Genomic DNA, 22,500 nt, shown 5'->3' with positions numbered 1-22,500 from the left:
ATGGAACAGCCTTGCAGACAGAATCCAATACCGCTTATAAGGTCCGTCTGTGCCTGCCTGCCTGCCTGTCTGTCTGTCTAGTTAATCATTACGCTTCTTTTCTATATTCTATTTTCATATATATTTTTTTCATTATACTCCATCACATCCTTATTCTTCCTTACGAACGGGTTATGAGTGTTTCTCCTATACACAATATTATATACTAGGCACACTCCACATTCTCTTATTCAAATGTACTCATAAACTGATGCATATACAGAAACGGATATAAAGACGGAGAAATAAATGGAAAAACAAAATTATTCTCTTCTCCTCTCACCACAAAGCGCACCGTGTCCCTCGTTTGTTCAATACTCGTGCCTCGGTGGTTCTTGCCAGCCTTAAAACTCTTCACTACTGGGACACATTTCTGCCATGAGTTTTAAGTACGATTAGACGCTTTTATTGACATTAGGAACGGTCTATGGACGTCAGAAGATCAATGGCCACAGCCTTCGCTATTTTCATCCCCACATAAGTTTCTGAAGTTGTGTAATATCGCCAAATAGTCACCAGAACGAATATGGAAATGCGTCATAGCACTGAAGAAGTCTTAGCGTGTGTGGAGGTGTGGCCTTTCTTGACTGTGCAGAAAATTGGCCCGAATTCAGAAAAGTTTTGCTCTCTCACCACGACAATTTACAAGGGCCACAAAAATTATTAGCGGGGATTCAAGAGTGTTTTTCCAGTTAATAATGTAGAAATCTTGTCACTGCTTCTATAACCGTAAACACACACACACACAAAAAAAAAAAAAAAACTCGTGGAAATTGCAATAAAGCCTTTTGAAATAGTGGAGATGAGGCGCAGAAGTGTTTGAGAATACGAGCTTATATAGACACGAGGGGAAATGTGTAGATAAGAGGGGAAATGAGCGCAAAAATCCCTTCCACCACCCCCCTCAGCACCCCTACCTCCCCACACCACCGCTCCGTCAAACAGCTGAGGCGTCTGACCTTGAAACCATTGACAAAGCCTACGAGACCTGCCAGTGTATGATAATTAACCATACTTACGATAGAATGGTGGAAGCATTTATCACACTCCGCTTATCAAGGTGAACTAGCCGGCGTGGTCATCTTGCTGGGTGTTCACGGGCTTGCTCACCCAATCCGTTCGTGAGCCAGTGCAAAAAGTGGTTTGGGAAATCTTTTACTGAACTCATTTATTGGTGAACGTTCATGGCGGGAGGTGTTGGTGTATCTCCCTCCCTCTGCATGCATCCCACCAGCCGGCCAGTGAACCGAGGAAGCCACACACACACACACACACACACACACACACACACACACACACACACACACACAGAGATGAAGGCGAGAGACAGGAAGCCCCACAGTCCAATACTCATCACAGTACCCCCTTAGCCAAACACGAAGACCTATCACAATAAATAATAAACTTAATAAGGGAGTGTTTCGAGGGATCTCTACACCAGAACAGTTTTTTGTGTATACCTTTGTTATTTAGGATTGATGATTTTCTCCCGATATAATTCATTGATCTATTATTACCATTACTATTTCTAACAGAATCAATGGGCTTTCAAAGAACATGTAAATCTAAACTGACTTTCATATCATTCATTTTCTTTCACAGCAGGGATAGTGTACCGGTTTTTTTTATCTTATTTTTTTCACCTCAAGTCTTCCTCTTGAGCATAAAATAAGCAAGCACACAAAAAATCCAATAAAAAGCTATACATATCACATAACCACTTCCGCATGGCAATGTCTCCAGTTACTGATGGCCGCAAGTGATGTAACCCTGCTAATACAGTCTGCATGTCTTGATATATTTGAAAAAAAAGTTAACCTCTTATACTGTATGAACGGTAATCACACAAAAAGACTGATAAGGATATAAAAAAAAAGATATTTATCATACTATATGCAAGGTAATTACATAGAAAAGACTGATAAGGATAAAAAAGCTGAAGATAAACTCTATGTAATTTGCATTCCACAATTTTTTTTTCACAGCAAATATTTTCTGTAGATTCAAATATGCCAACCAATGATGAGAAGTGTGTGTGTGTGTGTGTGTGTGTGTGTGTGTGTGTGTGTGTGTGTGTGTGTGTGTGTGTGTGTGTGTGTCCTGGCAGGTTGTCCATCATTTCTCACAAAACCAGGAATGAGAATACCTTCTCAAATGTGTATTTTGAGAGAGAGAGAGAGAGAGAGAGAGAGAGAGAGAGAGAGAGAGAGAGAGAGAGAGAGAGAGAGAGAGAGAGAGAGAGTTAGTATCTTTCAGGTTTTATTTCTCCCCACTTTGAGAATACTTTCAGTGAGAATCTGTCGCAACTGTGTAAGGTGTTAGCAGTCACCATGTGTGTGTTGGCTCTTGAATAAAAGAAAAATAGTTTGCGTCACTGTCGCTGGCCAGCATTCAAAAACACACAAATTAAGAAGCATGAGTTTCTTCTAAATGCACCAGTTAACTGCAAGTGTTTCTTCTTAAATACATAATAAGCAAGTAAGTAATTCATCTAAACTCATAATACACAACCAATAAATAAATAGGTAAATTTGCAGTTTCAACCAATATACCCTTTCTTATAATTCTTTTTCCCTATGTCTAACAAGCTTGGGGACCTCCTGGGAAAGCGGGATTTTAGGGTGGGGAAACTAAACCAAACCTAACCTTATTATTAACTTCCGACAGGGTAAAACATGGTTAGAAATGCTGGTCGAAGTGTGATCTAGACCGTGAGAATGTGTATAGTTATGTGCAGTGTATTGGTTGAAAATGCAATAATACCAATAAATGAATAACAATATTGTGTCTTAAAACCACACTAAAAAAAATAATAATAAAATAAAAATAACAATATAATACAAACCAAAGAAAAATACGCCAGTAATCCCTTTGGGAATTAATAATAATCAAGTTTTACATAACACAAAAGCCAAATAAATAAATAAAAAACACATAAACCACATATAAAACACCGTCAAACCTTTCAACACCACACCAACCCCACCAGTAACGCCAACCAAACCTCACAACCCCACCAACCCCGCACCGGTCATTTAAATACCACGGGGCAACCCTCACCCACCCTTAATTAACAAACCCAGCCCACCACACCTCACCACAACACCCCACGATACCCTAACGACACCAAAACACTTAGATAATCAGAAAATAATGGTCAAATAAGGCACGGCAATGGGGAAATAAGGTAACACGGGCATGGCAAGACGGGGGGAGAGAGAGACACGCCCCGCCCTTACTCACCCTTCCTTATTTCCCCATTTATCTTCCTTCCTACACCTTATTCATCCGTATTTTCCCTCCCCATGGCTTACCTTCACTTAGCTGCTCGGTGCACACAGCTGCCTGAGTCTATCACGTCCCCAGAACCAGGAAATTAACACATTTATTTGTATTGGAAGGGACACTCGCCGCCGACTCCCTCAAGACTTGAATGGCGATGAGTGAGGCCGCCGGTAAAATGTCCACTTCATTTATTTGGTACTGATTTCAACTGTTTGTGAATTTATTTATATAGAATAATTACGCGTCAAATATTTGAATAATTTTTTGTTCGGTAAAGTTTCAAAATGGGTGGGATTTTGTAAAGTTTGGTGTTTCCTTGTTTTTTGGTGTTTTCCCTTATTGTTTTATTTGGCGACTATTTCATGTTTTTTGATCCTGCATATACTTGTAAAATTAAGTTTTATTTTATTCCGTTCCTAAATTCTTCTTTTATTGCATATTGCAAGCGAGGAAGTAAGAATATTTGGTACTAAATATATTTATGAACACCAAAATTTTATTGCACCAGTACAAATGCAAGAACAAGAATGATTTAGACAACAAATAATTTTATACCTTTTTTTTTGTACGTATAATAATAATTCAACCATTGGAATAAAAACAATATTTCATAGCAAAACATCTTTCCATCAGGGCGGAGAATGTAAACAAATCCAACACGTGGGCAGCCTCTTTACTGTACCAGCTGATATTTTGTGCTGTACTAACACCCTTGCTGCAGGGACTCCGGGAACTGCTGGCCGGAGGGAAGGAGGTGAGTGTAACTGCTGTATTGAAATAGTGACTGTTCTTCTGTAGTGTTTAACAGAGCTGGGCATTACGGCAGAAGTTGTGACTGCCCCACTACGATTGTCGAAAGTCGCAGTCGAAAGTCTCACACTTGTAAAAAATTAAAGTCGCACACAGCCCAGGTACTTATGTTGTTAATGATGTAAAAAGAGATGTGGAAAATGTATGTGTTTAGTGCTAGTCATGTATGTAAATGAAAATATATCGATAGACCATAGATTTACTGGATTTTTTGGTACTAAAACACCAGAAGTAATTTGCTGTAAGTCACTGTGGAGTAAAACCAGAGAAAGAAGATTGCCTATCCTCCCCTTGCTACTACTACTGCTGCTACTACTACTACTACTACTACTACTACTACTACTACTACTACTACTACTACTACTACTACTACTACTACTGTTTTTTTTTTTTTTTTTTCTTTTACGTATCAGTTAACCACTACCATCACATTTACCACCAATAATCCTAGCACTGCCTCTGTGCCCCAGGTGTGTGGTGATGGGGGTGACAACACAGTACCTGCGCTATGTGCCGGGCCAGGTGTTTGGCTTGGTGGGCACGGGCAGGTGTGTGCGCCTTGTTACCAGATTCAGTCAGTTGGGCAAGTTTCTGGCTGTCCCCGCCTGTGAGAGAGTCTTAATTTGGGACCTGCGGAGGGAGACCAAGGTAAGTGTGAGGTGTGAGGGAGAGTGACATCATGAATGAGTGAGTGAGGGAGAGGAGTGAGTACAGAATGAAATAGGACTCCTTGAATTTTGATGTTGAGATATTTATTTATTTATTTATTTTTCATGTAAGAGGGGCAATCTGGCTAAGGGCAATGAAAACTATTAAACAAAAAATGCCCTCTTAGATGCCAGTCCCAGAGCAAATCCAAGAGAGTTAGCCAAAAGAATGGTATAATTGTCTCAAAACCTCCCTCTTGAATTAATTTAGGTCATAGAAAGATGAAAATACAGAAGCAGGCAGGGAGTTCTAAAGCAGTACATTGAGATAGCAGGGAAATAGAGGTGTGAGGAAGGGAAAAGTGATTGATAGGAATGAATAGAGAATGAAATGCCAGTAGTGGTATTTTTTAGAAGAAAGCCTTTAATAGTACATTGAGAGAACAGGAAATGGTAAAATTTAAGATGACGCACACCACTCTACTAATATGTTCATCTCTCAACCCCCAACATTACCTAACCTTACTGTAATGCTAGGTTAGGTTAGTTTAGTTAGTAAATAGAGTGGTGTGCCTTGTCTCAACTTTTACCCTGGAAAGTCAGGCAGATTGATGAAGCAGAGGATTGACAGAACAATACCATTATGTTTCCTTACCTCACCGCTGCCTTTAACACCACAACACCATTCCCAGGTCCTGACACTGGATGGGGAGGTGCGAGGGACAGTGACAATGGTGGAGCCCAGACCAGCAGCTCCCGGCTCGCTGGACAACACTCATCTGGCTGTGGGCTACTCAGAGGGGACAGTGGTGGTGTTCGACTTGATGTCAGGCGAGCCACTCAAGTTTACAGGTCAGATCATCTCTTGTCTTTCCTGACTCTTGCTGTTGTGGTTGTTAAATGTTCTTCTTCTGTTTTTTACTTTGTTTGTGGTATTGTGGTGTGTTCTGTTGCTTCTGTTTGTATGTGAGCCACTTAAATTTACAGGTCGGGTAATCTTTCAGGTGTTCTGACTCTTGCTGTTGTTGTTATGTTAAATTTCCCTCTTTTTTATTTTCTGTCTCTCTCTCTCTCTCTCTCTCTCTCTCTCTCTCTTTTTATTGTGGTGTGATCTGTTCCTTCTCTCTCTGTGTGTGTGTGTGTGTGTGTAAGGTGTATTGTATGTATTTTTATCAAGTATTGGCCGTTTTGCTTTGGTTAATGAGTGTTTGTTTGAAGGGACCCATGTAGAGAATTTCCTGTATCTCATCCACTCAACTTTCTGATTCTTTGTCCCTCTGCAGGCCACAAGGGAGGAGTGTCAAGCCTGTGCTGGGACCCGCAGGGGATGAGAGTCGCCTCGGGGAGTGAGGACGGGGAACTTGTGGTGTGGGATGTGGTGAGTCAGTCATAACTACCTGTCTGTCTCTCTGTCTCTTTACTAGTGGTGGTGGTGGTAACAACACTGAACACAATTCCTCAACAGTATAAATCTTTCCTTCTCATCATCAATTATTTCATTATTTTTTACTTTTTGTTAATTGACATGAAAAAAAAACTGAAATATTTACTTACTTATGTTGTTCCTACATGCTGAACATATTTCCTCAACAATATAAACCTTTCTTTCTCTTCATCAATTATTTCATTATTCTTAATTTTTTATTGACTTATGAAAAAAAAAATACTCTAAATATTTACCTATTCTTCCCACACCAAATAATAACAACAATATCTATCACACTCATTCATCCACTCTTACCGTACTATCCCATTACCCAGCATTCCCTCACAACAACAGGTGTCGGAGCGTGGGATGGTGCGTCTGCGTGGCCACAAGGGGAAAGTGACGAGGGTGCGGTTCATGCAGACTCGCAATGTGCTGGTGTCCTCCTGCCGCGACACCTTCATCAAACTGTGGGACCTCACCACACACCACTGCTTCAGGACACTGGCTGGACACAGGGCCGAGGTGAGCGTAGTGGATAAGGTGGTTTAAAGTTACCTACATGTCACCATGATACCCAGGTTCTAGGTGGTTACACCCAAGATGAGCTTCGGGAGTGATATGGACCCTAATATGGGTACCACTATAAATAAAATTGCCTGCGCCACTAATGGGCGGAAGCTGAACAGCGCTTCCCATACACTCTTCAAGTGTGCCGACAGGCGCTATAGGCCTTACCGTAATAAAAAAAAAAAAAAAAAAAAAACACAGTGACATAGGAAGAAATAGCTGAGAACTTAGAAGCATAGGAATGTAAGACAGATGAGCATAGAAGCGTTGGAATATAAGAATGAATGGCTGAAGTGAGCATAGGAACACAGAAACATAAGAAGAAACAGCCGAGAACTTGGAAGCAAAGGAACATAACACAGATGAGCATAGAAGCATTGGAATATAAGAATGAATAAGTGAGGTGAATATAAAAGCATAACATAATAAATGGCTGAGGTAAGCATAGAGGCATAGGAACATAACACAGGTGACCACAGAAACATAGGAATATAACACAGATGAACATACAACCACAAGAACATAACAAGGCTGAGGGTTGCAATACACACCACCTACACTGAGAAAGATCATCATAACAACACTGACAGACGACATTTTATCCCTTTATTTGGCTAACTCTGAGGGAACCAGCAATTTAGTGGGACTTTTTTTTCATTTTATATTGCCCTTAGCCAGCTTTCCCCTCATACATAGAAATAAATAGATAAATAACATCACACCACTCATTTGCAGGTATGGGACTTTGTGCTGCTGAAGGGTGACAGTCGCTTGGTGTCGGGAAGCAGTGATGCAGAGCTGAGAGTGTGGGCGCTGAACTTCAAGGAGGTGAAGAAGACAGAGGACACAGAGAAGGAGGCAGAGAAGGATAGCAGCGAACCACCAAGTAAAATGTTCCGTATTGATACCGAAGGAGAAGCCAAGACAGTGATCGACGATGAGGAGATAAAAGATGATGCTGTAAGTGAGATGGTGATGGTGTTGATGGTGATGGTGATGGTGGTGGTGTTGGTGATGTTATTGGTGGTTCTTGTGTTGTATATGTTTGTGTTCTTATATTTATCTCACCTCACTTCAACTCACCTCAACATGACCTCACCTTACCTAACCCAATCTAACCTCAACATTACCTAACCTAACCTAACCCAATCTAACCTCAACCTAACCTAATCTAACCCCAACATTACCTAACCTCACCTCACCTCACCAACAGAGCATAGTGGAGGTGGTGCAGATGGGAAGTGTGCTGCGTTCCCGAGGCGACCGTGTGTGTGGCCTGCAGAGTGATGGGCGTGTGGTGGCCTGCCATGGTAAGGGACCCGTTATCGACCTCTTTGCTGTGCTGACTGACGAGGAGGTAGCGACTAAGGCTGCTAAGAGGGGCAGGAAGGAACGTAAGAGGGCAAGGTAAGGAAGAGGAGAAAGTTAGAGAAAAGTACAACAAAATAGGAAAAAATAACAAAACAAAAGGAAGAAAAATAGTAAAAATAAAAAAAAGCAAAGGGAAAAGTGAAAAAATAAACCTAACACCACCATCATCACCACTCAGAGAGGCAGGAGACACCACCACTACCACCACCAGTAACACCCCACTGCTGGCCGACGAGATCCAAAAGTTGCCAACCCTGCGAGCCGCCAACAAGCTCCTGGGGGTGGATGTGCTGACTGAAAGGTCTGGCATGGTGCGTTTGGCGGCACTGCACAACGACAACAGCGTGGCACTCCTCTCCTCAGACCTCAATGCCAAGGAGGTGAAGAAGGAGAAGAAGAAGAAGAAGGAAGAGGAGGAGACAGAAGTGGTAAGTTTGGCATTGTTTGAGAGTTTTTGTTTGTCTTTTCTGTTAGTAATTAATGTCATACTTAAAACTATTGATTTTTCTTTATCTTGTGAGTTTATCCATTTGTTTTGTCTTGGTTCATTGTGAGTTAGTTTGTTTTTCTTGTTAGTAATTAATGTCATACTTGAAATACTGTATTGAGTTTTTTATCTTGAAATTTTTTTGTGTTGGTTCATGAGTGTGTTTGTTTGTGTAGTTCAGGGGTGCTTGACCTTTTTCTCATTAAGAACCCCCTGAGTTATCGGAGCATCTACCTGACCCCAAAGTAATCTGACACTGAGCAGAATGTTAGTTTAGTGACTGACATTAACTCAACATGCAATGACACTGCAAAGGCCGCCGTGGTACAATGGAACCACGTTTGCTTTGGAGGCTGAGGGGTCTCTAAGCACACGGATGCAAATCCTGGCCGTGGTCTGAGTGTAGGATGGGCTTCCTTGCTCAGGGTAATGGCTCCGTTACGAGTGGTCTTTCAGATGGGGTGTCTCCTTTAGCCTAGAAATTCCCATAAAAAGCCCATATGGTATTAAAGAAAAAAAGGATATTATCATATTGGCCATTTAAGTACTCCTGGAAATCTTGTGAACCCCCCTGGGGATTTGCAAACCAGGTTGAGAACCCCTGGTCTAGTTAGTAATTGATGTCACACTGAGATCTCTTCACTTCCTCAGGGTCAGGTGAGTGTGTTGGGTCGGCCAGGTCACCGCACAGAGATACGAGCCGTGGCCTTCACCTCGCTTAGTGACCAGGTGGTGACGGGCAGTGCTGAGGCACTCAAGGTGTGGAACAGGTCAGTGGCTCCTCGCAATCATCCTCCTCCTCTTCCTCCTCCTTTTCCTCTTCTTTATTCTTCCTTCTCTTCCCAATCTTGTAGGGACCTAAAAGTCAGTTGCTGTTTGGATTTATATTTTGATTTTTTTATAATATTCCAGAGGCGACACACAGGCAACCCTAACAGTACCGTGTGGACCAGTGACAACGCTCGTCGTGGTGCCAGGCTCAGTTGCTGTTTGGATTTCTATTTTGATTTTTTTATAATATTCCAGAGGCGACACACAGGCAACCCTAACAGTACCGTGTGGACCAGTGACAACGCTTGTCGTGGTGCCAGGCGACCGTCACGCACTGGTCGGCACTCGCTCGGGACACCTGCAGCTCATTGACTTTGCCTCGGCCACGCTGCTCGAAGACATCCTCGCCCACGAACCGGATGAAACCGCCACGGATACTGGAGTGTGGTCTGTGGCTCTCACGCATGATGGGGTGAGCTTATAGGATAGGGTAGGTTGGGTTTGGTTAGATTGAGTTAGGTTAGGTTAAATTGGGTTGGGTTGGGTTGGGTTAGGTTAGGTTAGGTTAGGTTAGGTTATGAAGTGTGCTAAGGTGAGAGTATAGAGTGTTAGGTTAGGATAGAGTAAGGAGTGTGGTAGGGTGAGTGTATAGGGTGTTAGATTAGGTTAACAAAGGGTAAGGAGTGTGGAAGGGTGAGGATATAGGATGGAGACAGCATCAGTGTGTGTATGTTTCAAATCTTAATGAACAAACTGTTTGTGGAATCTCTCTCTCTCTCTTTTTCTCTTTCTCTTGTGTGTGTATGGTGGGGAGGGGGGGGAAGAGACAGCCTTGGTATACACGTTTCAAAATTTAATAAGCTAACTGTTCAGGAAATTCTCTCTCTCTCTCTCTCTCTGACTGGTTCCCTCTGTTCCTCCAGCGTGGCTTTGTGTCGGGCGGCAGTGACAAGATGGTCAAGTTTTGGAAGTTTGAGTTGGTGCCAGATGAGACTGGCCGAGGAAAGAGACTCAGCTTCCTACAGGACACCAGGGCCCTTAAGGTGTGTGTGTGTGTGTGTGTGTGTGTGTGTGTGTGTGTGTGTGATCCTCTTATCCTCTTCTTTCTGTTCTTTCTCATTTTTGTTTAGTATTTCTTGTTTCTTTTCTCATTTAATTTTCTCCTTCTCTTCTCTTGTTTATCTTGCCTTCTTTTTATGCTTCCATCCTTCTCTTCTTTTCTCTTCTTCTGTCTTGTCTTCCCTATCTTTCCTTCTTTTTATGCTTCCTTCCTTTACTTCTCAATTTTTCCTTTTCCATACTCATTTCCTCCTTCCACAAATTTTCCCTTCTTTTCCTCACATATCACCTCTTTTTCCTGCTCCTCCTGCCCTGCTCCGCCACTCAATCCACTGTTCCACTCTCCGCTCCTTCCCTCAGGTGGCAGATCAGGTGACGTGCCTCAGGTGTTCCAGTGGAGGGCGGTTCCTGGCAGTGGCGACCCTTGACCTGAAGGAGACTGTTTACTTCATCGACTCCCTCAAGGTCAGTCCAGATGGTGTTGTTATTGTTAGCTCTCTTATTTATTTGTTTATTTATCTTTGTGTCTGTTTTTATCTTTATTTATTTGTTTATTCATCATTCTTTTATCTATTTATTTGTTTTATTTATCGATTTGTCGTTGAATTTTGTTTATCTATTTGTTTATTTGTTATTATTGATTTCTTACGTTGTTATTATTTTTGTTTATTTATTTATTTATCATTTTTGACTCCTTTTTCATGTATTTATTTGTTTTATTTATTTATTTAATCATTGGCTTATTTTTTTTCTGTTTCTTTGTCTATTTATTGGTTCTCTCTCTCTCTCTCTCTCTCTCTCTCTCTCTCTCTCTCTCTCTCTCTCTCTCTCTCTCTCTCTCTCTCTCTCTCAATTTACATGTTCCTCCTCCTCCTCTTCCTCTTTCCTCTTCCTCTTCCTCCTCCTCCACCTCCTCCTCCTCCTCCTCCTCCTCCTCCTCCTCCTCCTCCTCCTCCTCCTCCTCCTCCTCCTCCTCCTCCTCCTCCTCCTCCTCCTCCCTCCACCACTAATCCACCCACCACCACCCTGGCCACCCTCAGCTTTGCCACGAGCTGTACGGCAAGTCCCTGCCAGCGACCTGCATGGACTTCTCCACAGACAGCACCATGCTCGTCACCGGCAGCAAAGACTCCAGCCTGCGCATCTACGGCACAGACTTCGGAGACCAGCGGAAGTAAGGCTCTGGGTTGGGTTAGGTTAGGTTATGCTAGAGAGAGAGAGAGAGAGGGTTATTGATCTATTTATGGGCTTCGGTTAAGTTAGATTAGACAACAGAAAATAAAATAATAGAATGGCTGAAATTAAAATTCTAAGATGTATGCATTTCTAATCTCTCTCTCTCTCTCTCTGACCAGGCTATTCAAGAACGCCCACCAGGGAGGAGTGACGGACATTCGCTTCATCCCCAAGACCCACATGTTCTTCTCCTGCGGCCACGACAGCACCGTCAAGCAGTGGGATGCTGACAACTTCCAGCGCATCATCACCCTCGAGGGACACACTGGGATTGTCAGGTGAGGCAGGAAGGGAGGAGAGAAAGGGGGGAAGGAGGGAAGGAAGGAAGGGAGGGAGGGTGGGAGAGGTAAGGCAGGTCAAGGAGAGAAGGAAAGGAGGAGGGAAGGAAGGAAGGAGTATAGAGCATTGAGAAGAAGAGAAGGAAAGTGAGTAAATTAGGGAAGAATGAAGGAGTGTACAATGTTGAGAAGAATAGAGGGGAAGGAAATAGAAGGGAATAAAAGAGAAATGAGTAAATATAGAGAGGAACAAGAAAATAAATGTAAAAAAAAACAAGATGGATTAAGAGAATATAATACAGGAAAGGAAGGCAAAAATATCAAGAAATGGTTGAAAGAGATATAGACAAAAATGAGAGAGGGAGAGAGAGAGGGGGGTGAGGGGAAGGAAAGGGTGTGAGAGTGATGCTGTCGTTGAGTGAGAGAAGAAAAGGGGAGATAATATGGAAAAAAGGAGAAAATATAGATTACAAAACATTAAGAGAGACAGAAGTAAAAGGCACAAAAAAAAAGGACAAGGAATATTTAAAAGGAAAAGAAAATACAGACAGGGAAACAGAAAATAACATAAAAAATAGGAGAAGGAAAGAATCAGATGTACAATTTTGACTACTGACACTTCTCCCTCCGCAGGTGTCTGTCTGTGTGTCCAAGAGGCGCATGGGTGCTGAGTGGAGGGCAAGACCGCTCCCTCCGTCTATGGGAACGCACGCAGGAGCCTCTGGTGCTGGAGGAGGAGAGGGAGGAGGAGCTGAAGAGGAAGGAGGAGGAGGAAGGCACCACAGCAACACAGCGTCGCGTTCTGCCGGGGGAGGAGGGCGCCCAGGCAGTGAGGCCAACCGTTACCACACACCACACTGAGAAGGCCGTGAGTTCATTGTGCTTTGGATCGCCGAAACTTGAATTTTAATAGGTTTACATGTTCTGGTGGTGGTGGTGGTGGTCGGGTTTTCAATTGCACACCAAACACTCCACACTGTTACTGAAACTCCTTTGCAAGACATCATTTTGAACCCCTTCAGTACTGAGACACATTTTTACCTTTGATTGGCCATGATTAGATGATTTTATTTAAATTAGGAAGGGTCTGTGGAGGTCAGAAGATTAATGATCAGAGTCATCACTATTTTAATCCCATGCTCACTAAGGGTCCCAGCACTACACTTTTCACTTCGCTGTGAAAGTTGTTAGTTGTGATTTTTAGGGCATTATAAAGATTTTCAAGGGTATTTCAGAAGCTATACAAGTCAATCACCAGTCCATGGTCATAAGGGTCCCAGCACCAGACTTTTCATTTCTGTGGTGGAAATTATTGTAGTTTTTTAAGGCATTATTAAGGTTTTTGAGTGGTTTTATGGTTTTCAAGGGTATTTCAAGGAAGCTATACAAGGCAATTACTAGTCCATGCTCACTAAAGACTTCACCATCACACTTTTCATTTCTGCAGTTGAAATTATTGTAGTTTTTTTAAAGCATTATTAAGGTTTTCGAGTATTTTTGTTTTCAAGGGTATTTCAAGGAAACTATACAAGGCAATCACCAGTCCATGCTCACTAAAGACTTCACCATCACACTTTTCATTTCTGTGGTGGAAGTAGTCGTGATTTTGAAGGGCATTCCCTCCACCAGGCCGACATGATCCTGGAGGCGCTGGGTGTGTATCGAGAGCAGGTGGAGTCCGGGGGAAAAGCCGAGCCACACTACCTCATGACCTACGTGTACAAGACATCCGACCCGCTCAGGCTGGTGCTGGAGGTGCTCAGGAGGGTCAAGTCCAGGTAAGGCCAGGTCAGATGAAGTTGGGTCAGGAGGGTGTGGAGTCAGGTCAGATGAAGTTGGGTCAGGAGGGTGTGGAGTCAAGTTAGGTCAGGTCAGGTTAGGTCAGCTTTGATGTAAGAGCGTGACTTTGATTTTCTCTTTTCATTTTCTGTTTCTGGTAAATGTGAGGTTTAAAAGATGGTATAGAATGATGTGGGTTAGGTTTGGTTTGGTTTCTCTCGTTTTCTGTTTCCTTGTATGAGAGAGAGAGAGAGAGAGAGAGAGAGAGAGAGAGAGAGAGAGAGAGAGAGAGAAAATAATGACAGGATGGTAAGACAATACAACAAAAAAATAGAAAACAAAAAAGGAAACAGGAGAGAGAATGTTAAAAGGAAAAAAAATGAGAGAGAGAGAGATACAAAAATAATGACAGGATGGTTAGACAATACAACAAAGATAGAAAAAATAAACCAAACAGATAAAGAACAAAAAAGAAACAGGAGAGAAAATGATAAAAAGAAAAAATGAGAGAAAGAGAGAGACAGACAAACAAACAACTATTTCTCCCATAACACATCACGTAGCGAACTAGAGGAGGCGATCATGGTGCTGCCCCTGGACCGAGTGCTGGAGGTGCTGGTGGTGGTGAGGGCCATGCTGCGGCGAGGGTGGGCAGTGGAGCTGGCGACAAGAGTGCTGGTGGTGGCGCTGCGAGTCAACCTGCCGCAGCTCCTTGCCTCCAGCACTGCCAAGCCTGTCATTCACTCCCTGGCTGCCATACTGCCTTCCAAGATGCAGGAGCTGGAGGTGAGGAGAGAGAGAGAGAGAAAGAGAGAGAGAGAGAGAGAGAGAGAGAGAGAGAGAGAGAGAGGAGGGAAAGAAGAGAAAATAAAGATAAAGAGAGGGAGAAAGAAAGAGAATTGGAAGGAGGAGAAAGGAGAAAAGTGTGTGTGTGTGTGTGTGATTTTTGAGATACAATAGAAATCCCTCGGTCTATTTTCCTCTCCTTCTCTCACTGCATAGATCCATCTTCTTTATCTTTCTCCTACACACTCCTCACCCTCTCTTCATATCACCAGTCAAGCCCTCAAGTAATATTATAAAACCACCATTAAGTCACCTGTCTTCTCTCCACCGTCCCCCTCACACACACACACACACACACTCTTCACTCACTATGCTAACAAATTCAGTAATAATAAATTGAAATTGCCCACCACTAGTTTATCTCTGCCTGTTTCTCTTCTTGACTCACCCAGGACACCTTCATATGACCTTATTCCCTCAGTGTAATAAGGTCAGCTGCTTGAGTTACCTTTTTTTTCATCTCCCAGGACATGATTGGGTTCAACTTGGCTGGGCTGCGTCACCTCAAGGACCGAGTGGAGCAGCGTTCGGAGACACAGCTGTTCGTGGAGGCGTCACAGCGTGTCAAGGAGTCGCGCCGCAAGAAGAAGAAAAAGGACAGAGCTGTGAAGAGAGTCCTTATGGCCCTTTAGTGCTGGAGACCTCTAGGCTTCTAGGCTTCTTTGTTGTCTATACTGATGATGCTTGATACTGTTTTATTATCAAATTGTTTCTCATTCTGTACTCTTGTAATGTGAGAATATATGTTTGCTAATTATTTTTTTTTTATTTTACCTTCAAGACAAAGTAAAGGCAAGTTTGGCACATTGCAAGTAGAGTTTCTTTACAATTCTATATTGGATCATTCCCTCACTCTGTACCCTTGTCATGAGAACCTGTCAGGACACTCTTAGATACAGTTGACTCAGAGGACATGAACTTGCATGAACAGGACGTTGTGAGGCTGAGACAAGGTGTGTTTGCCACCCACTGATACGATTCACCTTACTCAGTCTATAGAAACTTCCAGGGCATTGTGAGGCAGTAAGGTGAATGAGTGGCATAGGAGGCACCACTCCTTCCTTCCCTGGCAGCACCAAGGCCAACGTGGCGTGACAGTGACACAGAGGAGACAAGGAACTGGTGATACAGAAACAGGTCAATTTTGTTTTCTTTACTTCAGTCATAGACTAGATGGAAAATGGAACAATCATAAGAAGTCTTTGGTTAATAACTATATATATATACTATATATATACTGTATATATATCATTGTGTGTTACTCTGTGTGTGTGTGTGTGTGTGTGTGTGTGTGTGTGTGTGTGTGTGTGTGTGTGTGTGTGTGTGTGTGTACCAACACGGCAAACAAGTAACAAGTGTCGTTGGTAGGTGGGACCTTAGGATAACTCAGGTACGTGTGTACCAAATTTCTACATTTTTTAACAAACAGATGCACAAATCCACTTTTCACACTTGCATTCTGAGCGTGAGCAGCTGCCAAGTATTCCTGAACACTGCCTGTCTCGCTGAGCTTCCCTCCTGTCTCACTCACACACCGGCAAGACAGTCCCAGCGGGTGACAACAACAAACACAGAGACAGACACACAGCACCAGCAATATTCAGCCTCTGTGGGACACTAATGCAAGTCACGGAATATAAATGTGAACACGGCTTACTTTACATACAGTTGTTAGATCTCTATGAAACAGAACCACACTCACTCAGAAGCTGCCAATCGTGGCCACACCAGCGCCGGGAGCAACACCACTCTCTCCTGTGACACACCAAACCTTGACCACCACACACCAGACCTGTCACACCCAACACTGCCTGACAGGAAGCTGCTGCAGGTCTTACTACAACACTGCAAGTACTGGAGCCTGACTTTTTATATGAGAGGGACATTGATCAAGGACAACAAGAAACTAAAATAAATAAATAAATAATGTGGACACTTGAGGTGAGAGGTGTTGTGCAGTGAGGCTACAGTTAGTGGAATGTTGGCTTGGGTCCCTTCCCTGCACACCATCACATCTCCAAGGTCTGGGTGAGTGAGGAGAGCAGCTGTGTCCCTCGGTGCGCAGGGCAGCGGGCGCCACACACCACAACACACAGTGGTGCCAAAGGAACAGCACATGCTATGTACAGACTGACCACCAGGGACAACACTGCTGGAATCACACGGCAACACAACGCACAGGGAAGCGTGTGGCAAGCAGTACATGAAGAGATTGTCTTTTAACACAAACATAAACACTAGAGTTTTCCTAAGCGTCAAACAGGAACTGTGCTCTCTACTCAATGTAACCAAAGTGGAAAAGACACTCTACTGTACTATTACTTTACAGATAACAGAGAATTAATGGAGATCATCAATGTGGGAGGAAAACACTTAAAACTATATGCTGAGATTGCTTCGTACTGAAAATTATGCTATCATTACACCATGCTTAAAGAAAATAGTGTCATTTGTCTTGATGCACACGCCTTGCAGCCTCCGCCCCACACACAAGGCAAGCACCACACTGGCTCACCACCACAGTGCTTGCCCCACTCAAACACTGCTGAGAAAATGCCTATGTACTTGAGATTGTTTTGAGGCTTATAGAATACACATGCACACACACACACACACACACACACACACACACACACACACACACACACACACACAACCACCGGGTAATATGAGACTTCTTAGCACCTGAATGAAAACTGTCACACACACACACACACACACACACACACACACACACACACAAAAAACAGATCACTCACACAAAGAACTTAATAAAACACAGATTTCCAACACACACACACACACACAAATCACTTATAACAGGGAGACACAACACAAACACCTTCACACATCAAAAAGCTGAGAATTTCTTGGCAAGGAAGGCAGGGAGTGCACGGCCAGACAGACAGACTCCTTGCTGATGGAGGGGGAGTAGGGCGGTGGTGGGACCCTGCAGTGCGCCGGGAGGGGGGAGGCGGCGGCATGGAGGGACCCAGTAGAGGACCAGACACGTATACCAGAATCTGCATCGCTGTCTTGTTTGCTCCTTTGCTCGTACTTTGGCGGGTCGAGTCTTGTCCGCACCTCATCAGCTTCACCCAAGGGCACGTCGGAAAAAGCCTCATTCTCGACGCCCATTCCTGCCCTGCATTCCTCCTCCCCGTCCTCCCGCTTGATGAAATAGATCCCCTTGTGGTCATCGCCGAGCAGGATGGGAGGTCTTGGCCGCTGGAACTCAAGCATGTACACCGCGTCCTCCCGATCGCTGTCCTCCGGTAGCACGGCAGGATTCATCGGCCGGGTGAAGAAAGCGCGGGGTTTGGCAGCCTCGCGACTCAGGTATATCTTGCTACGGTTTTTGTGGCGCCGGCAGACCCACAGAGCCACGCTGAGAGCCGCCAGCACCAGCACCACGGCACAGCACACAGACAGCGCCACCACCACCGATGCACTCAGCTGTGGCCCGGCGTTTCTCGTCACCACCGGGATCTCATACACGACGTCTTGGTTCTCGCTCCCTTTGGTGACGCTCTCGTTCATCTCCATCACGTTTGCTGCTACAGGAAAGCTGAGACTGCGTGCGGTGTTCTGTGTCTCATTTCTGGTCAGATTCTGTGCTCTGCCTTCCTTTGTGTTGGCAATCTGTGTCTTGTATCTGGTGTGTGCTGGGCTCTCTGTCACCTCCTCCTCTGAGCTTGCCTGGAACAGTATAGGTGTTGTCTCAGTGTTACCTTCAATAGTGGATGGATAGACAGTAGTAACATCCACATCATGAATCTCTGTAGCTTCAGTGTCACTATCCACTAACTCCACAGCTGTGTCATAAGGGTTCAAATCAGGTGTTTCTGTAGAGTCCATCCCACTGCTTGCCTTCTGCTCATCCACCCAAGTAGTGGTGACTGTAGCACTTCTGGTTGCCGTGGGATAACTCGACCCTTCGTAACTTGTGGCCTTGGCTATCTGGCTGGGGTCAAGGGTCACATCACGGGCCTCCACCTTCAGCCCTTCCCTGGTGGTGGTGATGGTGAGGTCAAGGGTGAAGAGGTCGTCCTTGGGCAGCTCTGTGGTGTCTGGAGTCTGCCCAGTCGGTGATGCCTCGAGAAGGAAGTCAAGCCCTCTGGTGGTGATTCTAAAACTGTCCTCTATTGCATCCTGTGGGGAGGGTGTTGGGGGCAGTGATGGGGGGAATGTGGGTGTGAGTGACGGGGGCAGAGAGGAGGTGAGGGCCGGGGGTAGCGGGAGATGTGTTGCAGGTGGTGAGGTGGAGTGATCTTGTGTGTCAATCTCGGTAAATGTCAGCCAGTCCTCCTGCAGTGTTGAGCTCAGCCACTCATCAGGTAGGAAGGTGACATCATTACCACCTGTACTTGTCTCCACTTCCTCAGGTGTGTTTTACCCACCTGGTCTTCTGTATTAACATTCTCAGCACCCGTTAGCCCTGCCATACCTGTTAGAGTCTCCACAACTGTCTCAATCAAGTCACCTGTGCTTGTTTCCATTTCCTCAGGTGTGTTTGTACCCACCTGATCTAATGTATCTATGTTCTCAGCACTCGTTAGCCCTGCCACACCTGCTAGCATCTCCACAGGTGTGTCTGCCTCAGCTTCAGGTGTGCTTGTCGTCCACACTCCAGGTACAAGTGTTGACAATTCTGGCGTGTGAGTGCTTGGTGAGTCAGCTGTTTGATGTGGTGGTGGTGGTGGCGGCGGTGATGGTGGTTGTGTCACTTCACCTCTCAATGGCTTCCTTATTCTAGTCACTGGTCTGGGAGTCGGTCTGTGTCTTGGTCTCATCTCCAAATGCACCACACCGTCCTCACTACCCCACACCACATCACTGCCCCTCATGGCCCCTCTCCTGGTGCCTCTGGTGGTGCCTCTCTCAGTTGTGGCTCCAAATGAAACACCAGGACTATCACCACCACTCCTCTCCCCCATGTCACCACTCTGCTCACCAGGATGACTTGCAGTGATATTTACCCCTGCATTGTGCTTGTAAGGGGTCAACAGTGCACTCTTCAGCATTTTGGATATGTTGTGTTGCTGTTCTTGTTGTTCTTCCATGTCCTTCTTGTTCTGGCTTGAGGTGGTAGTGGTTTTTAATGGTATGTTCACTTTCCTTGTTACATTTTCCATTATCTTTTCACTGGGGTTAACTTTGGGTGTTTTGTGTTGCTGTTCTTGTTGTTCTTGCCCATCCTTCTCATTCTGGTCTGAGTAAATGGTGGTTTCTGATGGTACATTCACTTTCTTTACATTTACAACCTTTTCACTGGGGTTCACTTGTATGTTGTGCCTCCATTCCTCTGTGTCCTCCCCATTCTGCACCGAGGAAGGGCGGAATAAGGTAGCGTTTTCTATTGGTATATTAACGTTCACTGGTACATTTTCATTCACACTGAGATTCATTTTGAGTACTTCCTGCCTCCATTCCTCTGAGTCCTTCTGCACCGAGGAAGGGGGGAACAAAGTGGTGTTTTCCGAAGGTGCACCAATCTGCGCTGTGTTCAGATACCCACCAAGTTTGAGAGGCCTGTCACCGTCACCACCTCTTCTCCTCTCCGACGCCACCACTGGTCTGTTCATGACTGTGATGGTGAGTGGTGTTCCCTTGGTTTGCTTCACTCTCTTGTGGTGTGTGCTCCCTGCCTCACCTCCTGCTGGGAAGCCATCTGAAAGGAATGCCAGCTGACAACTTGTGGGTGTTTAAGATAACCTTTTCGTGCCCTTTCTATGTCAGAAGGGAAAACTGGACAAAGGCAACAAAAACAATTCAACATAAAGGCACACTGAGATGCTTGTAGTTTACAGTTACTCTTTTCATGTAACATACATCACTGGCCTAAAGTAAAAGGAAGAAGAAAGAAGAAAAAGAAAGGTCAACAGAGTGCCATGTAAGGCCGCACACCATACACTGGCTCACCACTGTGCCTTCATACTCCTTTGGCTACCACTATAAATTAAACTGCCTGTCACTAATGGATGGAAGCTTACCAGCACTTCCAACACTCTTCAAGTTACCTACAGGTGCTATAGGCCGGGACATAAAAATAAATAAATAAATAAATAAATAGATAAAAAAAATAATGACAGCCTCCCCCAAGACAGCCTGTACTGCCCACAAAACAACCATTCCCAAGTGTCATATCTCATCATTCATTTCCTACTAGAAGAGAGAATGAATGAATACACCTTACTCTGTGATAGAATAAGTCCATCTTTAAAATTTTCCACAGTAAGATTCTCAATGTCCATAAACTTATATCACACAATTCTTCATCTTTGTGACAGGCTGTTGTGGAAGTTAGCAAAACATTAAAGGTTATCATAATTTCTTAATCTTTGTGGTTTGACAGGCTGTAGTGGAAGTTAGCAAGACATGAAAGGTTCTAGTGATAGTTTGACAGGCTGTACTGGAAGTTATCAGGACATCAAAGGCTCTAGAGATATTATGACAGGCTGTAGTGGAAGTTATAAAGATTTTCAAGATCCTAGTGATTTTATGACAGGCAGTCGAGGAAGTTATCGGAATATCAAAGGTTCTAGAGATAGTTTGACAGGCTGAAGTGGAAGTTACCAGGATATCAAAGGTTCCAGAGATAGTTTGACAGGCTGTAGTGGAAATTTTCTCTTATCGTAATCACAAGTAAAAAAAAAAAAAAAAAAAAAAAATTGTTAAAAGCAAAGAACCACAATAAAAACCCAGTTAGTCTCTGTGGCATTTGAAAACAGTCATAATGAGAGAACAGCTTCAGAATACAGGCCAGTCTAGGCAGCTTAACTAACACCTTAATGACAGCCCCGCCAGGTGTGTGGGGCTATGTTTACCTGTCTATATATAACTGTCATTCTGTCATATCCTGTTGGGGGTTTCCTTAGAGGCACACAAGACAAACAACACCCAAACAACATCCTTCTTGAGAGAGAGAGAGAGAGAGAGAGAGAGAGAGAGAGAGAGAGAGACATATCCTAGTATCATTCAACTCGTATATCCTTCCACACATCACAACACCACCAATACACCAATGACACATCCTTCTTCTTCTCTTCCTCCTCCTCCTCCTCCTCTTTATGCTCTTACTCCTCTTCCTAATATTCTTCCTCCTCCTCCTCTTCCTCTTCTTCCTACACAAACATGCCCTTAACAAATACAAGAACACACGTAAAGGATTCTCACACCCAGGAAGGACAAGGAAGCCAAAATATCCTACGCATCCTACACTTTATCCTTTAAAAACACCCTAACACCTTAAAAACACCCGTGGAGACGCCCCCACCCCTAACACACACCCGTGGGAAACTACACAGGGTCAGTTTCAAACATCAGGACAGACAAGGATGCGAAAGGATATCCTAGTGGTATCCTACACTCCTTATCCTACACTGGGGAGTCCTTAGCTTATTACCTCGCTGTAGGATGCTGCAGGAGGAAGTGTGATGCGCGCTGGGTGTCGGAGGAGAGGAAGAAAGGAGGAGAGGAGGTAGGAAGAAGGGAGGAAGACGGATGCACCTGGCGTCACTTCCTCTCACCTGCCTCAACCGTCCTCACCTGATGGGATCCTCCTCCTCCTCCTCCTCCTCTTCTTCTTCTTCTTCCTCCTGTTCCTCTTCTTCCTCCTCTTCTTCTCCTGTATTTTAGTTTTATATGGTTTGTAGATTTATCGATTTTTTCTTTTCCCTTTATTTATTCCTTTTTTACTCTTTTCTTGTTTTTTATTTTCTATTTCGTTGTCTTTAATATATTCCTTGTATTCTTTTTTCTCTTTCCTCTTCGTTTCTTCTCATATTTATTCGTCTGTTGGCTTTTTTCTTCAATTTTTCTTCTACTTTTATTACGTTTTTTGTTTATTTGTCTTTTTTTTCTCTCTCTCTCTCTTAGTTTGTGTTTCTATTTTGT

The 22,500-nt window shown here is 44.0% G+C and overlaps 3 protein-coding genes across 8 annotated transcripts in view; 1 reads left to right on the top strand and 2 right to left on the bottom strand.

Annotated features, from left to right (window-relative positions):
• The window catches only part of LOC123513669 (protein hu-li tai shao-like), an 80,342-nt gene extending 76,853 nt beyond the window's left edge, over window positions 1-3,489 (bottom strand). For all 5 annotated transcript variants that reach the window (XM_045270989.1, XM_045271000.1, XM_045271002.1 and 2 more), the window contains exon 1: window positions 3,354-3,489. The gene's annotated coding sequence lies outside the window, so the exon portion shown is untranslated. The remainder of the gene's footprint in view (window positions 1-3,353) is intronic.
• Window positions 3,490-3,929: 440 nt separating this feature from the next.
• Window positions 3,930-15,360, top strand: LOC123513496 (WD repeat-containing protein 3-like). Of its 2 annotated transcripts, XM_045270692.1 has the most exons (18): window positions 3,931-4,078; window positions 4,605-4,782; window positions 5,474-5,633; window positions 6,065-6,159; window positions 6,562-6,732; window positions 7,513-7,737; window positions 7,991-8,184; window positions 8,327-8,576; window positions 9,287-9,405; window positions 9,662-9,878; window positions 10,330-10,449; window positions 10,826-10,930; window positions 11,506-11,639; window positions 11,821-11,979; window positions 12,613-12,847; window positions 13,609-13,757; window positions 14,322-14,544; window positions 15,072-15,360. In XM_045270692.1, exons 2-18 carry the CDS (start codon window positions 4,615-4,617, stop codon window positions 15,234-15,236), a joined length of 2,889 nt encoding a protein of 962 aa, XP_045126627.1. In that variant the 5' UTR covers window positions 3,931-4,078; window positions 4,605-4,614; the 3' UTR covers window positions 15,237-15,360. The 2 variants fall into 2 exon arrangements, with proteins under 2 accessions (XP_045126628.1, XP_045126627.1); XM_045270693.1 differs by lacking the exon at window positions 14,322-14,544 and having other exon boundaries at window positions 3,930-4,078; window positions 15,072-15,199.
• Window positions 15,361-15,742: 382 nt separating this feature from the next.
• LOC123513587 overlaps window positions 15,743-22,500 on the bottom strand; it is a 10,118-nt gene continuing 3,360 nt past the window's right edge. Inside the window, exons 2-4 of the mRNA XM_045270837.1 lie at window positions 19,798-20,275; window positions 19,128-19,683; window positions 15,743-18,993 (exon numbers count right to left, since the gene is read on the bottom strand). Coding sequence (XP_045126772.1) covers window positions 17,449-18,993; window positions 19,128-19,683; window positions 19,798-20,275 — 2,579 coding nt within the window. The 3' untranslated portion in view covers window positions 15,743-17,448. The remainder of the gene's footprint in view (window positions 18,994-19,127; window positions 19,684-19,797; window positions 20,276-22,500) is intronic.

Source organism: Portunus trituberculatus, chromosome 36 (genome assembly GCF_017591435.1).
Source record: "Portunus trituberculatus isolate SZX2019 chromosome 36, ASM1759143v1, whole genome shotgun sequence".
Classification (NCBI taxonomy): Eukaryota; Metazoa; Arthropoda; class Malacostraca; order Decapoda; family Portunidae; genus Portunus; species Portunus trituberculatus.
Note: the sequence above shows the minus strand (reverse complement) of the source record. Positions and strands in the feature narration are given on the sequence as shown.

What these genes read in the sequence shown, in the direction of transcription:
- LOC123513496 (XM_045270692.1), top strand. Translation starts at nt 4,615, where the DNA reads ATGGGGGTGACAACACAGTACCTGCGCTATGTGCCGGGCCAGGTGTTT. An exon ending in CGAGCCACTCAAGTTTACAG is followed by an intron (nt 5,634 to 6,064) that starts GTCAGATCATCT and finishes GTCCCTCTGCAG; the next exon opens with GCCACAAGGGAGGAGTGTCA. An exon ending in GGACACACTGGGATTGTCAG is followed by an intron (nt 11,980 to 12,612) that starts GTGAGGCAGGAA and finishes CTCCCTCCGCAG; the next exon opens with GTGTCTGTCTGTGTGTCCAA.